This window comes from Myiozetetes cayanensis, unplaced genomic scaffold (genome assembly GCF_022539395.1).
Source record: "Myiozetetes cayanensis isolate MyiCay16 unplaced genomic scaffold, myiCay2020 scf2-11, whole genome shotgun sequence".
In the NCBI taxonomy this organism is placed as follows: Eukaryota; Metazoa; Chordata; class Aves; order Passeriformes; family Tyrannidae; genus Myiozetetes; species Myiozetetes cayanensis.
Genome location: NW_026087411.1, coordinates 70,109,173 through 70,123,548, shown reverse-complemented (window position 1 = coordinate 70,123,548; position 14,376 = coordinate 70,109,173). Strand labels below are relative to the sequence as shown.

Genomic DNA, 14,376 nt, shown 5'->3' with positions numbered 1-14,376 from the left:
TTCCCTCCATCTCCTGCAAACCCTGCTCTGGTGGGAGGCTGCATGCACCACTGGGAAGGTGCTGGGAGAAAAGGTGCCCATGGGGATGGGCAGACAGAGGTGTGGGGCACTCCACCCACAGAGCCTGAAATTACTCATGGAGCCTCTGCCTTTGCAGCCAGCCCGGTGATCTGGTAGGACTGGTGAACTGTGTCTCCCTATCCCCCTTCAGAAGCAGTCCCAGGCACACCTCTCAGGGCAGTGCTGCAAAACACCACTCAGTTGATATTTGCCAAGTGCTTTGCAGACTTTGCACGTGAAGGGATAAATGAGAATAAAATATATTATTATCGCCATTGTCGCTATGTTTAGTATCATTCTGCCACCAGAGCAGATGGAAAACTTCTCCTCTGTGCATCCCAGCTAAGAAATAATGGGATTTATGTGTTGTGTTTAGATTCTAATGTTATCTAATCCATTTCTGTGCTGAAATCTCAGGCTAAATCAACTGCCTTGTTGATTTTCTTCTCGTTTACATCAGTTTAAAAGCATTGTCCTACGTCACTTCTGATAACACAAACAAAAAAAAGAATAAAGCTGTGTTTTCCAACTACATTCAGAAATGACCACGTCTGCTACTGTGATAAGGCGCTGAGGTTTATATGCTGGTAACCCTGACTACAGTCAGACCATGGCTCCTCTATTCCTCTCCCCACAGCTGTAACAGATGCTTCATGTTCATACAGGGATTTAGTCTGGTCATTGCAACATATTTGATGGGGTGAGTGTTGGGTATAAAATGGAGCATTAATGAGTTTTTGATGTTCTCATTTCAAGAGGAATGGAACTGACATCTCCACTAAATTTGACACATGGAAGTCCAAATAGGGTCTTGCAGGACATCTCTGCTCCTTGTCACCGGTCACCAGACTAATCTGCAAACACCCTGTTTTCTCGAGCTCCACCTGTTCTGGAAAGCACAGCATCTGGCTGTCGGCCCGTGATTCCTGCTCACCCTTTGATCAAGGAGCACTTGAGGCTGAGTACCTGTGAGAGACTGCGGGGTGTCCGAGTTGGGTACTGTAGCTGCGTCCTGAGGGATTGAACTAATATCTGGCTCCGGCGTGCTTCTCGGTGGAGAGATTGCTAAGGGAGTCATCAGGACACGAGACTTCAGCTGCAAAAAATAATGAAAGTATACACAAGATATTCCAGTTTTATTCCGTGTACGTCACGCCCCATGAACTCCCACTCATTAGCAATCTGCTATTGCATCACTTTCTCCAGGCCAGGAGCAACCGTTCTGCTCTCAGGAGGATACTGGTGCCTGAAGCCTGACTGATTTGCAGCAGACAGCAACGCCTTAAGCTACAGGATGCAAATATTATGCCACCCACCGGGTAGTTATTTACACCTGAGCAAATTGAGTCTAACACTCCAACAAATCAACGCAATGGCATTTTACAACCCATTTCATGTGGGTGTAAATAATGCTCTGCAACTCAGAAACATGGGGTATTTAACTACATCATAATTTAGGGCCAATTCTGCTCTTAGTTGCACAGGTGTAAATCTTGCGTAAATCCAGTGGCACCAAGCGGCTACTCTGGGCTGACACCCATGTAAATAAGCTCAGACCGTGGTCCGTAGCGTGTTATTACCAGGCAGTAAATACAAACTGCTGCACTGTCGCACCCAGTGATCTTTGTGACCTGCAGCCCTGCTTGGAGAAGTGAAACACGATGGAAATTTACAGTGCAATATTCTTATGTCTTTACACTGCTAGTACCCGGCAACATCTCACCAGTCCAGCACTGATCAGGTCCTCATATTTAAAAAGGGCTGATGCGATGGGTGTGGCCTGAAGGTACCACTCTTGCCTTTTCTTTTGCTAAGAAGGGAAGCAGGGGGAAAGCAGAGAGACATGCATGTTTACATATTTACATATACTACACTGAACTGAGGTGATTTTTTTGCTTCTGTTTTTTGGGGAACAAAGCTGAAAATGCTATAAGTGACAAGAGTAAGAAGGAAAAGGAATTTTTAGCCCTTTTGAATTTGAAGAGCTTCTCTCAGAGCTTATACACAAGCTTGGTATAATGTACAAAGTATATTTTAAGAAGAAATTAAGTCAGACCACTGCCTACAAAAAAAACCTTGAGCAACCCTTGGAGAAGACTAGAAAACATTTTGGATGAAGATTCATATTGTCCCTGATTTTGAGTACAACCGTCTAAAACCATGCTCACTGTTTCAGTATAATGGTAAAAAGTCAGAAAGCTGGGGAAAGGAGAGGGAAGGCTGTTGGACTTACTGACATACAAGTGAATTTTTACCACCACCTTCCCTGGGCAGGCTAAACCGCTCTGTTTTCAGACTGAACATGGAAGAAAATGTTCAATAAGTGAATCTAAGATAAATTATGGATTCAACCTCCTGCTGTATGGCAGTCGTAGAGTATGAGGGACCCTGAGCTGGCCCTTGGCAAGTGTCAGTTCTCACCTGCCTGCATTGTCCTGTTTTTGTTGGGTTGTCTTGCCTTCAGACTGGGACAAGGAATGACAGGCAACAAAGTGCTGTCAGTTTGCTTTCCATGCAATTAAAATAAATGGGAGGGGAACAGAGTTTCAAAAGTCAAGGTCTTCATCCAGTTTGGGATTTATTCCATGTGAGAAAGTGAGAAGCAGCAAGATTTATTATTTTCTATAGCAACATGTTGATTACTCACTTTTCTGCAGCAAAGTGGGCTGGCAATGTGAAACTTTGGCTGTTTTTCTGACAGGCTCATTTTTGATCATATACATATATGTATATATGATAAATGCATATATACATATGTGCAGCTGTGCTCACTATATACATATATAAAAGTATATATACATTTAAAGAGAGATAAACATATATACTTGCATATATAGAATCACAGAATCATTCAAGTTGGAAAAGGCCTCTAAGATCATCGAGTCCAACCATTAACCCTGCACTTCTAAGACCATCCTGTTAAGATTCAAATTAGCAAGAGATGTTTCTGTCGAAATTAAGGTGTAAACAAGACCATATGCCAAAATCAATAGTAAAGATTTTATTTAACAATAAAATATGAGGTAGAGAGATAAAAGAAATAGAAAAGAGGATTGAGAGACAGAGAGAGAGAGATTAAGCAGAAGATAGTCACCACCCGTAGATCCAGATGGTGTCCCACTGGTCCTTCTTCACCCTGGGCTTCTTAGTGGTGTGGGGTCCCGAGGTCATTCAAAACTTTTCACTATTTATACATTTTTGCAGACAAAGGAATTAATGGTCTTTCAACTCAAGAGAGCTCTCTTATTCTATTGGTTAAATGATTCCCTCACTTCTAATGCTAATAAGTCTGCATGCTCAGTCTTTCTCTCCTTTTGAGTCCATGAGTTTCTTAACTTGGTGGGTTGTGCTTGGTGGTTGCAATCTGCCCCTGCTGGAATTACCTCTTGCCCAGTCAGAGCTGATTTCAGCACAGCTCCTGAGCTGACTTTCCTCACGGCCCATAAATTCTGCACTCTTTGTGTCCATTATCAGTGATACATTTCTCTTCCCCAGCTTTCTTAACCTCCTCCTAGGTCTGAGATAACCCCCAGACAATAGTACCACTTTTATCTTAAATTCCCATCATGCTGGCTTAACTTACAGCTCAAGTTCCAGGTATCCACAGAGGCTTATTCAGGGGGAAGCTTTGATGATCAGAGATGCCATCTGCCCCATAACTTGTGGTGATCCTTGTTTGACTGTGGTTATGCATACAAGCAGTTACTTCTTTACACAGCTTACCTCTATGGGAATTTTTGTCTGGATGCATTATCCAGGATGCGCTAACCAGACCTCACCTTCTCCAGGCCTGCAGTTAACACTGTCCTGTTACTCCACTCTGTGATTATCTCATGGCAAAGTCCTTCTGTGTCCTTAGCAATGCTTGAGACAGGTAACTGTTCTCTTAAAGTCCTTATGCACCACTAAACCACGTCCCTAAACACCATTTGTCCATGTTTTCTGGACACTTCCAGTGATGGTGATTCCACCACTTCCCTTGTTCTGATGTTTGATCATCCCTTTCAGTGAAGTTTTTCCCAACACCCAACCTAAACCCCCCCTGGCAGAGCTTGACGCCATTTCTTCTTGTCCTGTAGCTTGTTGCCTGGGAAAAGAGACCACCCCCCCAAACTCCTTTCAGGTAATCATATAGAGCAATAAGGTTCGCCCTCAGCCTCCTCGCTGCCAGGCTAAACAACCCCAGCTCCCTCAGCCATGCCTTGTAAGACTTGTGCTCTACACCCTTTACCAGCTTTGTTGTTCCTTCTCTGGACACCCTCCAGCAACTCATATATGCTCTCACACATGCATTTATCTATATAGGTACTATTCTGGAGACAGCACACCCGATGACTTCTGTTTCACTTGCATGTTGGCTCCTCAATATCCCTAAAGGCTCACCGTCCTGTAGTCCCAAACAGAGGTGCACAAGTCCCCCTCTAGCCCTTGAGCCTCGTGAGTGTGTGCTGACCCACAACACCCCGCTCTGCCTCACCGACACCATCAGCCTGGTGGAGGTGGGACAGTGTCCAGCAGACTTCTTTCTCCGTCTGGCTCTTGGAGGTCTACACAGGCTTATGTTCAAGAGCAAATAAGCAGAGGGCAAGACTTGTGTAAACTCTTAAGCATGGGAGCCTCTTCTTGGCAGTTTCCTGTTTTAGTGAACAGTTTACTGCAAACCTAATTGCAACAGAATGTGCTCTAGAGCCTCTGGGTACAGATAAATGCCATTTTACTAGGGGTAGCAGAGAATATGCCTTCATTAGATCAAAATTAAACAATGCCTGATTATTGAAAGGGACAGTACACTAGCAAACATTGCTTAGCTACCTCCTGGCCACTGAAACTGTAAGTAGTCCTTGAATATCATGATGCGTAAATCTCCAAGTATTGCATTTAAAGATGTCTTTTCTTGGACTGATCCTTCGCTATTGAAAAGCCAATCCAACCAACCAGATGACTGACTGAGTGCTTGGCAGTAGAGAGCACATATGCATGAAAGTGAAAAAAGCAGTGAAAAAGGGAGAGAGAGAAAGAGAGAGAGAAAAGGAGACAGAGGAAATCTGTCAGAGCACTTCAGGAAACTCTCCTGGTAAGGTATTCGAATGAGCTTTTGAATATCAAATGTCATAAATCAGAGAAAGCTGATCAGGGATTTGGGGTAGCAAGTTAGTGTATCTGCTTCACCGAGGTCACCATACATTACATGCAGAGAGGGTGTGGGCTTTTGTGCCATGGATGCTGCCCACAAGCTTGTTTGAGTATGCAGTGGCTGCGGATGAGGAAGACCCTGTTGAGTCCTGGAGGTTTTCTTACAATATGCACACAGAGCAGTCAGGATTCATCTAGTTAGTATTTCTGTCATCCCACACCAAAAGAAGTGAGAGGGTGACGAACATTTCCCAGGCAACATTTTTTACTTCTGAACAAGTTCTCTGCCAACTTGTATAATAAAATACATGGGAAAGAAACACGATGAACAATACAAATTTTCCTTGCAGATTTCTTAAACGACTTTGATCATAGCTTCTCATCTTTACAGCTCCTAGTTGTTCTGCACCGGTTGTCCCTTGTCCTGAAAAAAACATTTGCTAGAAAAGGCTGGAATTCCCCTCAGCCCCATGGGCCCATGTTCTTCCAGACAGGAGGGCAGAGACAACTCCTGGCCATGAGAGCTTTTACTGCTGGAAAGAAAACCGCCTCCAGCCCCTGCAAATTGCACAGAGATAAGCACTAAGGTGAGTGCCTGAGTCAGCCTGGTCCTGTCACGTAGACTTCTGATGGCCGGACAGAAGATTGCCATTAAACCTGCTCCTGAAAAACTGAGCTTCTGAGTACATGTCTTGAAGTCCATGACTAAACCTCTCAGTCTGTGCATTTGCTAGTGAGTGAGGGAACTCAGCATAAGACAAGCTCAGTCGCTGGGGCAGAGAAGTCAGTGCTACCCTGACAAAGGCAAAACACAGTCCAAGGTCTTTCCCACCTTTTCTTCTTGTGTGATGCAATACTTTTCTTCTTGCACAACAGATAATGCAAGCGAGTCTGCACACATCATACACACTCCTACATCCCCTAAGTGTTTTGCAGTGAATGAGGCAGGTAACTTTAACAGGAACACATACAACTTTGAAATCCAAGGCTGTATCATAGGACAGGTGAATTAGGGCACTTCTAAGATAGTCTGTGCAATCTCATCCCCAGTGTATCCAAATCCTGACTGCTTATTTGTCATCATTAGCAGTGAATTCTAGGGCAGCGGGGAAATCTATGCCCCGTAATGGAAATTGTCACTCCACATATGTGGCTTTTGCTGCCCACCTCGCTTGGCAGGAGCTTGCAAGATCCCGGCTGATCTAGGCTGGGGCCACCTCCTCAGATGGGAGCTGCTTTGGTTGCACAGAAGGACAAACTGCCCTTGAGCTGCTCATATGGTACCACTCACTTTGTTGCCTGCTGGGATGGATGTTGTGGTCTTTGCTGCAGTGTTGTCCCATGTGCGTGTCCCTCCGATGTCCCCTAACACCGTGAATCCCTGCATGATGTCAACAAACCCTTCCCTCACACAGGCTTTCTAGGCAGCTCTTCAGGGCTTCTCTCACTCACAGCCAGAGAAATAAAACCCATCCATCTACTGACCTCCCCCCCACCCCCCACCCAGCTGCCAGAATAAGCTTTTTCTGAGGCATTCGGACAATCAGAAAGAATATTGTATTTTGGGGAAAAGTAACATTTTACGGCAAATAGCTCCACATAAGGTACAAAATAGTTTTTGGAAAAACAGCTGATGAAACGTTACAGCCAAAGCTGTGGAAAAATAAACAGGATAGCAAGGAAAAGGACTTTTCTTGGTGGTGAAGTGTGATGAAGTGACATTTTAGGAAGACTCAGATATTTGCTTTCATATCAATGAAAACAGGCAATGGGTCACCTGTCTATAAAAGGCATGTGATGAAAAATGTCTGTTATTCATATCTCAGTCAAAATAAATTTAAATCTAGGCTGTAAATTCCTAGTTTGCTAAAAATTCAGAAGTATTTTTCCATCTGTTCTGTAATAATTCAGCTATCTGGTTGCTATAAAGAATTTGGTCGTCTGCCATTTGGGCAGGGAGTCATTTTTTAAAATGCGTTTAAGTCTCATGGTATCTGAAAGCCATACAATTATCAAGCTAATTAAATCAAGCTAGAGTTCCCCATCAAAAAATGTAATCTTTGACTCACGCTGGGGAAGTGTTTTTGACAGAGAGGGGCTCACTTCAGCTGAGCACACCGAGTACAAAGGCGCCTCACGGAAAACACCCCTTCAGTGTACGAATCCTATAGCGCAAATAAACAGCACCAGGCCAGATGCCACGGATATTGCAGCTCATGGGTGTCAGCTCCTTCAACGTAATCCCTCAGTTATAGGAGGATGCCTCTTTACTTGACATCACTCACCAAGAAATAGCATCATCCTTGTTGCCTCCTTTCTAAGAAAGAGCCTGGGGACAGGGAGAAGGAGTGTGTGGTACCCAGCCAGGAGAAAAACTTCCCTTAGGAGGAAGAGGGGAACACAGCAATCAAGTGCTAGGCCGTGTAGGACCAAAGCACAGCATTACTACAGCATTTCAGGGAATGTAAGTCTCCCACTCCTCCCGTTTACAGATATGTGGTGGTTGGTGAATGACTTTTTCACAGGTGGATGGGTACATTTGGGGTAGAATAGAACATACTCTCCAGCATTATTTTTTTGTTGTTGTTGAATTAAAAATCAAATGTAAATGCAGAAGTAAGAAATTGGGGTCAGCAGGACAAGAGGGGCAGAAGGGATCGGGTTTGATGAAACGCTGCATACGAAGTTTCATTGTGGTGTTTGGAAAATCACTTAATCACCTCAAAGACTCAATTTCACCACATCTCCAAAGTATTATTATCCCAGACTTGGATGGTTTTGATCTAAAGAACCTACAAGTCATGCAGCTTTACTGATAATAATGAAATTACTTGAAATTAATAAAGTAAATAAATATATTCAAAAATGAACTTGTAGCAACAAATACCTCAAGTAAAGCAACTCAGGTGTTTCTGTTCTGGAGTTTTATCCTAATACAGAAGTGTAAATTAGTAAATATTTCCATATTCCGCATTTTTACAAAACACTAGAGAATTTGCCCCGGTCTTTCTTTGGACATGCAGCTTTATTTTGGACTACTACTATAAAATTTTTTTGGTAATCCCAAAATGGGCACGTGACTGCTGTCAGGTTGGCTCTGCTTGGCTGCTGCTGTTACATCATTCACATTATCAAAGTGAAAGCTTTTCAAATGTGAAACTGCAGCCGGAACTGTTTCTTAGTCATGCAAGGTCTATTCTCAGCACACACTGAAACACACTTCCAAATATGTCCCCATATCAGAGAAGAGTATGGATAAAGTTGGGATAACATGGAAAGACATGGGAGAAGGCAGAGGATGAGGAGAAAACATTAAGGATTGTGGTACTGGTGGCTATTGAGTAGATGTTTCACAGGGGGATGCCAAGGATTAGGGGATTCTGGAAACAGGATGCAGAGCAGCTGTGAAGAGGGCTGGCCTTGAAAGAAGAGAAGAGGCTGGATGGAGGTTAGAGGGTAGGAGGAAGAAGACCTGGCAGGAGATGAAAAGGGAAAGATAAGGATGAGGGTAGCCTGCTCTAGACAAAGCCCAAACCCAAGGAGTTCTTCCAGCATCACCATGCAAGGGACCTTGTTGCCTCCCATGACAAGAGAGACCCAGGGAAGGGCAAAGCAACACCTAAGGCCAAGACTTTCTCCAGGGAAGGCTGGGTCAGCCTCATGCATGCCGTGTTCTTCTATTTGCTTTTCTATCTTGACATCAGGAAACTCAAGCAGCTATTATTTTCTGACAGTCAGAAATTTGCCCTCCTTGTGTAACAGTCTGCAATCTGCTGACTACAAGACCCCTCACTACGATGTAGCTAACTTTCACTCCCCAGGATAAATTCTCCTCCCCTCAGCATCACAGTCCCATTTTTGCCTGGTCTGAGGCATAATTGTGGCGCTGTTCCCACTGGTGCTGAGCCCACTCGCAGGTGAGACCCAGCTCACTGGCAGCATTGGAAGGGCTTAAGGTGCTCAGGGTTTCTGTCTTTAGCTCTGCCTTCACACTGGCATTGCATTGACAGCTGGGCATGATTATCCCATAAAGTGAGAAAACAAATAATCAGTGAAATCTCATTATTTTCTAAAATGTCCCCTTTTTATTTTTTGCTTTGGAAATTAACTTTTTTTTCTCATTTCATTTCCACTGTCCTGTATTTCTTTCCTTTTCCATTCATTTTGTTCAATTTCTAATCACTGTTAGTGAGAGAAAAGATGAAAGTGTCAAATGAGAGAGAAACACTTGCCTGAAGGCGCGCAGCCATCTCACACAACACTCTGGGAGACAACTTATTTTCAAACAATCAAAATTAGGATAACTTTAAACTTTAGAAAAATAGATTCCCTCATTTTTTTTGCCAGCTGAGGTAGAAAAGAAACCATCTTTTCTTCTCTTGCTCTACTTTGGGTTGCTCTGCCCCATGCTCGCACAACTTTGCCTCCGTTCCTGCCTTTCAACTGAAATTCTGGGAGAAAATATATTAAAACCAGCAGGAGGTGTTGAAAATCACGTGTCTACCTTGTGTCCAGGTTTTCTCCCTCTCTTCTTTGGGATCTTCACGATGGGCAAAGCCCCAGCCGGTGCCGAGAAGAGGTTGTGAACAGCCATTTTGATGGGCGCTGATTGCAGCGGGGGCCGCCCTCTCTTCCTCCCCACCATTCTGGGGGACTGCATCTCCTCAGTGGCCAGGCTGGGGTCCAGGCATGGCAGGTGGCTCATCTGCCCCAGGGAGAGGAAAAAAAAGAAAAAAAAAGCTTTTTATTTAGTTTTCATTTTAGGATTTTCATCCAAAGATAGTTTTCTCAGTGTTGCTATTTTCCCTGTTACCATTTATCAAAAAGGAGCAAGAAATACACCACAGATGTGTGTTCCTGAGTGGGATTCACCTGACCACAGTTGGCTCAGCTTCTCCAAAGCAAGACAAAGTCCTTATGACTCCCGTTTTCTCTCTGCTGACCATGAGTACAGTAGAAGGAGGTGGCTCAGATGCTGAGGTGTCTGTTGCAGATGTCCAACAGGTAAACCCCACAACAAGCACCGTGACCCTGCATCCTGCAGATAAGCATGATGAAGGCATGACCTTGCAGCCATCAGTCAGTGCCTGCTTTCAAAGGGGTTTGGAGTAGATGATCTCCTGAGGTCCCTGCCCACCTGACATTTTTCCTGAAATTCTGTGGTTCTGCAAATCCCGCCTTACCTCAGGAGAACTACCAGTGCCAAAATGGACTTCCCTCATCTCCATACGCAGCACTCTTGAGAGGAAAGGCTGTACTGGACCATGAGGTTGCTGGCACAAGGTAGCCATGTTAGAGGAGAACTGCCAAACATTTACTCTCTGTACTTTTATAACATCTGTTACCATGCATGTCATTAGTGGGCTTTTGGATGTACTCCATTAAAGCAGTTCCTTCACCACCACTCCATGCAGCTGCTGGAGCTGAGCAGTGGTAACAGAGTGGAATCTGGTCCATTTTCCTCCGTCCAGATTTTAATAAAGAAAACAAATATACAACCATACACAGACTACCAAGGGAGTATGTGGCATTCCTCACAACTTCTAGTAAGGCTCACATACTAGCAAAGGTCAACAAAAAAATACCTTTAAAAATACGTATTTTTATGAGTAAAATACTTATTTAGATGTTGCTGCTAAAATATGTTTTCAGATGTTGATTTGTCCAGGCATTTGATTTCCTGCATGTGGGCAGAATACTAGTCCCAGTCCTGCCTGCATATCTCGCTGGACATAAGGGTCTGAGCAATCCTCATGCTTTTATTGTAAGCCTTGTGATGGCAAATATTTTCAATTTCATGCTCCCTCAGGCCAGCAATAATGGAAGACTCCTTGCTTTCCACTTTTACAGAGCAGGCTCATAGCCCTCTCAACTACAGAGAAAAGCATAAAGATGTGGTCCAGGAGCACCCTCCAAGCTCAAAAAACCCACAAAGCAAGTAAAGGTTTGTTTATTACTACATACAGCTACAATTTTTTAGAAAATCTACAAAAAATAAAATCTACAAATTTTTCACTACACTTCAAATTTCCCAATTTCGTAATCCAGTGTGATTGGACTGATTGGAACTGACATTTCTGGGAAAGAAACTGGGTTTGCTTACCCACATAGTGGGGAGGGTAACACTTGACAGGGGACTAGTGACAAGTATCTGCAGCTGGGACCTTCTTTATTACAAAGGCAAATATGTTTTGCCTAGTTAAAACTTTGTAAGCGTGACTGACTGAAAAGCAACTCACTTTGCTGGTCTTATCCCGTCAGTAGTTTACACAATGTGCTGTAGGATAAAAAAATAGAGGGCTCCCAGCCATACCCTCCAGTAAATGCATTTGTTTGCAAAATATTAAAAACTATGCATTTTAAGTAGCACTAGGGTTATCTGCTCTGTTCAGACAGATCCATTCCATATGGTGGGACTTACAGATTGGACTATAAAATTTCCAGTCTTCAACATCACCTCATGCATATACTCTCATGCAAACACTGGATGTCAGACATCAGATCAGAGCAAACCTGCAGTGCCTGGTTTACCACATTGTCCAGTGTTGCTGTGGTGGCACTCACTCTCCAGGCATGCTCAGCCAGATCAGGAAGCCCCTGAAAGCCTGCTATGGGGCTCTGATTTTTGCCAAATAAAAGCCTTGTGTGACTGCAGGGAGTATCCTTTCAGGGTTAAAAGCATCAGGCTTGACACAGCAGGAGTCAAATGGAAAGGCTCTGTCTATCCTGAACATCCTTTTGTCTTTAGCAGTGTACATTTTCCTCCCTGTAGTGCTTCTGAGGGACACCCTCCGTGTCTCTTCGACCTCCCAAAACAAAACATTCCCAGGAAGTTACACTACAGGCTGTCTGCAAGGAGGCATTCTGACAGGGAAAGGAAATGCAACAATTACACTGGATTTGGCACCAAAACCCACTGTGAAAGTCCAGTGCTTCAGGTTCTGCTTTTCAGTCTGCTTTAAACAAAGCCTGGTAAGATAAACCTTTTGTGGAGGAACTTGGCAGAGGCTGCAGAAGATGAGTCCAGCCCAGGTTTGCTCCCTGCTTGGGGAAGGGAGTGCTTCCTGAAGAGTGGGCTGCTGGTTGCCATGAGGCTATGAGACAGAGGCTATGGACCTGCACTGACCAACACACTGCATTGTCGATATCGAATTCTCCTTTGAGGATAAGGGTAGCTGGTAGCACCTCAGAAACTCTCGGGAGTTATCAGCTCCCAAAACAAAAAAGCTACTGACCTAGAGCACTTCTCTGACTGAAATGTTGCTTTCTTTTGCAATGGTGGAGTATTAAATATGTGATGGTCAGGAAATACACTAAATGTTAGCAATCACAGGGTTTTTGTCCTTCTCTTGACACTTATGACACAGTGCTTTGACACACCCTCTTATAGCTCCTTGCCACACATGTGTGCTGACATGCAAGACCCAACTGAACTGTGCACGGAAAGATCTTGTTGTAACATACTGGAATTGATACAGCAAAGCCTTTAAGTCAACTTCAGTACACAAGCTGTTGTTATTACCCTTAATTACAAGACTTGATTCTCCTTTCTTGTATGCTAAGGGAAATGTAAGCACCTTTGGTGGCATTTACTGTCGTGTTGCTGCAGATCCTGGAAGGCAAGGGTGTTCCCCAGCAGCAGGGGTGGACAGCAGACACTCAAGAACTGCCTCTGCCTGACAGTGGGCGATGACAGCACAACCTCTCATGACAGCCAGAAGGAAGCTCTTGGGCAGGCTGGAAAAACACACAGTCAGACTGCAGGATGGCCAGAGAGGCCAGAAGGACACAAGGTCTTGTCTGACTGTCCCACAACAAAGGCAGGGTGTAACCTTGGAATGACTTTCCTAGGGCAGCTCTGACTGCTGCCGCAGCCTGGGCTTGACCCACAGCTCAGTGCTGGAAAGCTTGATGGCTTCAAGGCAAGTTACGAGAGTTTGATGCAATTTATGGGCAAATTCAAGGAAGGAAATTACAGGCTACTAAAAAAAGGCACCGCCTCAGTTCAGGAAATCACTGTAGTACAAATAGCCCAGGAGAGCATTTTGGGCGGGAAAGCAGTATACGTTTGCCCTGTCCTTGTACTTTTCCAAAGGCATTAGCTTTGGATTGCCGAGGATGGTGCAGCTTCACTCTGACCTGAGTCTATCACTTCGTATTCTTAGTTGAAAAACAACAGCAGGAAACTGCTTTGCATTTACAGCTTCTTATTATTTAGTGCAGAGCTAGGCACAGGGTAACCTCTCTTTACTCGTCTCCCAAACACTGTCATCTGGAAATTTAATTTCCAACTCTGCCTTCCACATTGCCCCACCAGGTCCCAGACCTCTCCTCACCTCAACACCTGTGCAAGCACTGCAGGAAGGATGAAGTCTCATCCCCTCTGTCAGCAGAGGTTTTTCTGCGACTTCAGAGAACCCTGAGGAGCACCCTGTGCCCAGCAGTCTGTCCCAGCTGGATGCCAGGTGTGGAGAGAAAACATGCCCTAGGCCAGCACTGGTGACCCATAGGATGTTTCCAAAAGCCCATGCTTTGCACCATCCACTCTTTGCACCATGTGTTGGTGTATATGCTGTACGATCAGCAACACAGCTGCTGGCAACTACAGCTGAGAGCTACAGTGCATTTCCTCACAAGCTGAGTGTTTTTGATGGACTGCAAAGATCCGTTCTTAATAAAAATAAATGCCTGCAATAAATGCAGCTTTTAACCTGCATTCCAGTAACTGCAAGGGCTGAAGGAAAAAAAATACCACATTAAATTTTATATCAGTAATTCCAGAGGATGATCATTTAAACTTGATTTATACCAGGTCTAATGCAAACCTGTGCCTGGACTGGCACTAGGATGACACACAGGAAAGGAACAAGCTATTTTCATGCTGTAAGCCAAAGAAAGGTGCAGGAATTCAGTCAGGTAGAAAATGTGCCCATTTCACAGCAGCTGAAGGAGGATGCCCTTCCCTCCCATGAGGAGCATTGCTCCCAGCTACCAAAGGACTCTGACCCAGGAGTCTCTGCCAGCATTTGAAGCCCTGCCTCCAACTCTTGACTCCCGAAGAGCTTTGTGTCTCACAGATCTACATACCCAACAGCTGAACGTGGAAAAATTATAAACTTCTTGTGATCTTGTGTGTCCTTCCTTCAGCTGTTGCTCAGGAAAGCACACTCATGGGGAAATATC

General features: G+C 44.4%; 1 protein-coding gene across 2 annotated transcripts in view; it reads right to left on the bottom strand.

The window, feature by feature from the left end:
• Positions 1-14,376, bottom strand: part of SCML4 (Scm polycomb group protein like 4) — a 70,481-nt gene that overhangs the window by 35,609 nt on the left and 20,496 nt on the right. For both annotated transcript variants that reach the window (XM_050316349.1, XM_050316350.1), the window contains 2 exons: positions 9,698-9,898; positions 1,027-1,156 (listed from right to left, as the gene is read on the bottom strand). In XM_050316349.1, coding sequence (XP_050172306.1) covers positions 1,027-1,156; positions 9,698-9,898 — 331 coding nt within the window. The remainder of the gene's footprint in view (positions 1-1,026; positions 1,157-9,697; positions 9,899-14,376) is intronic.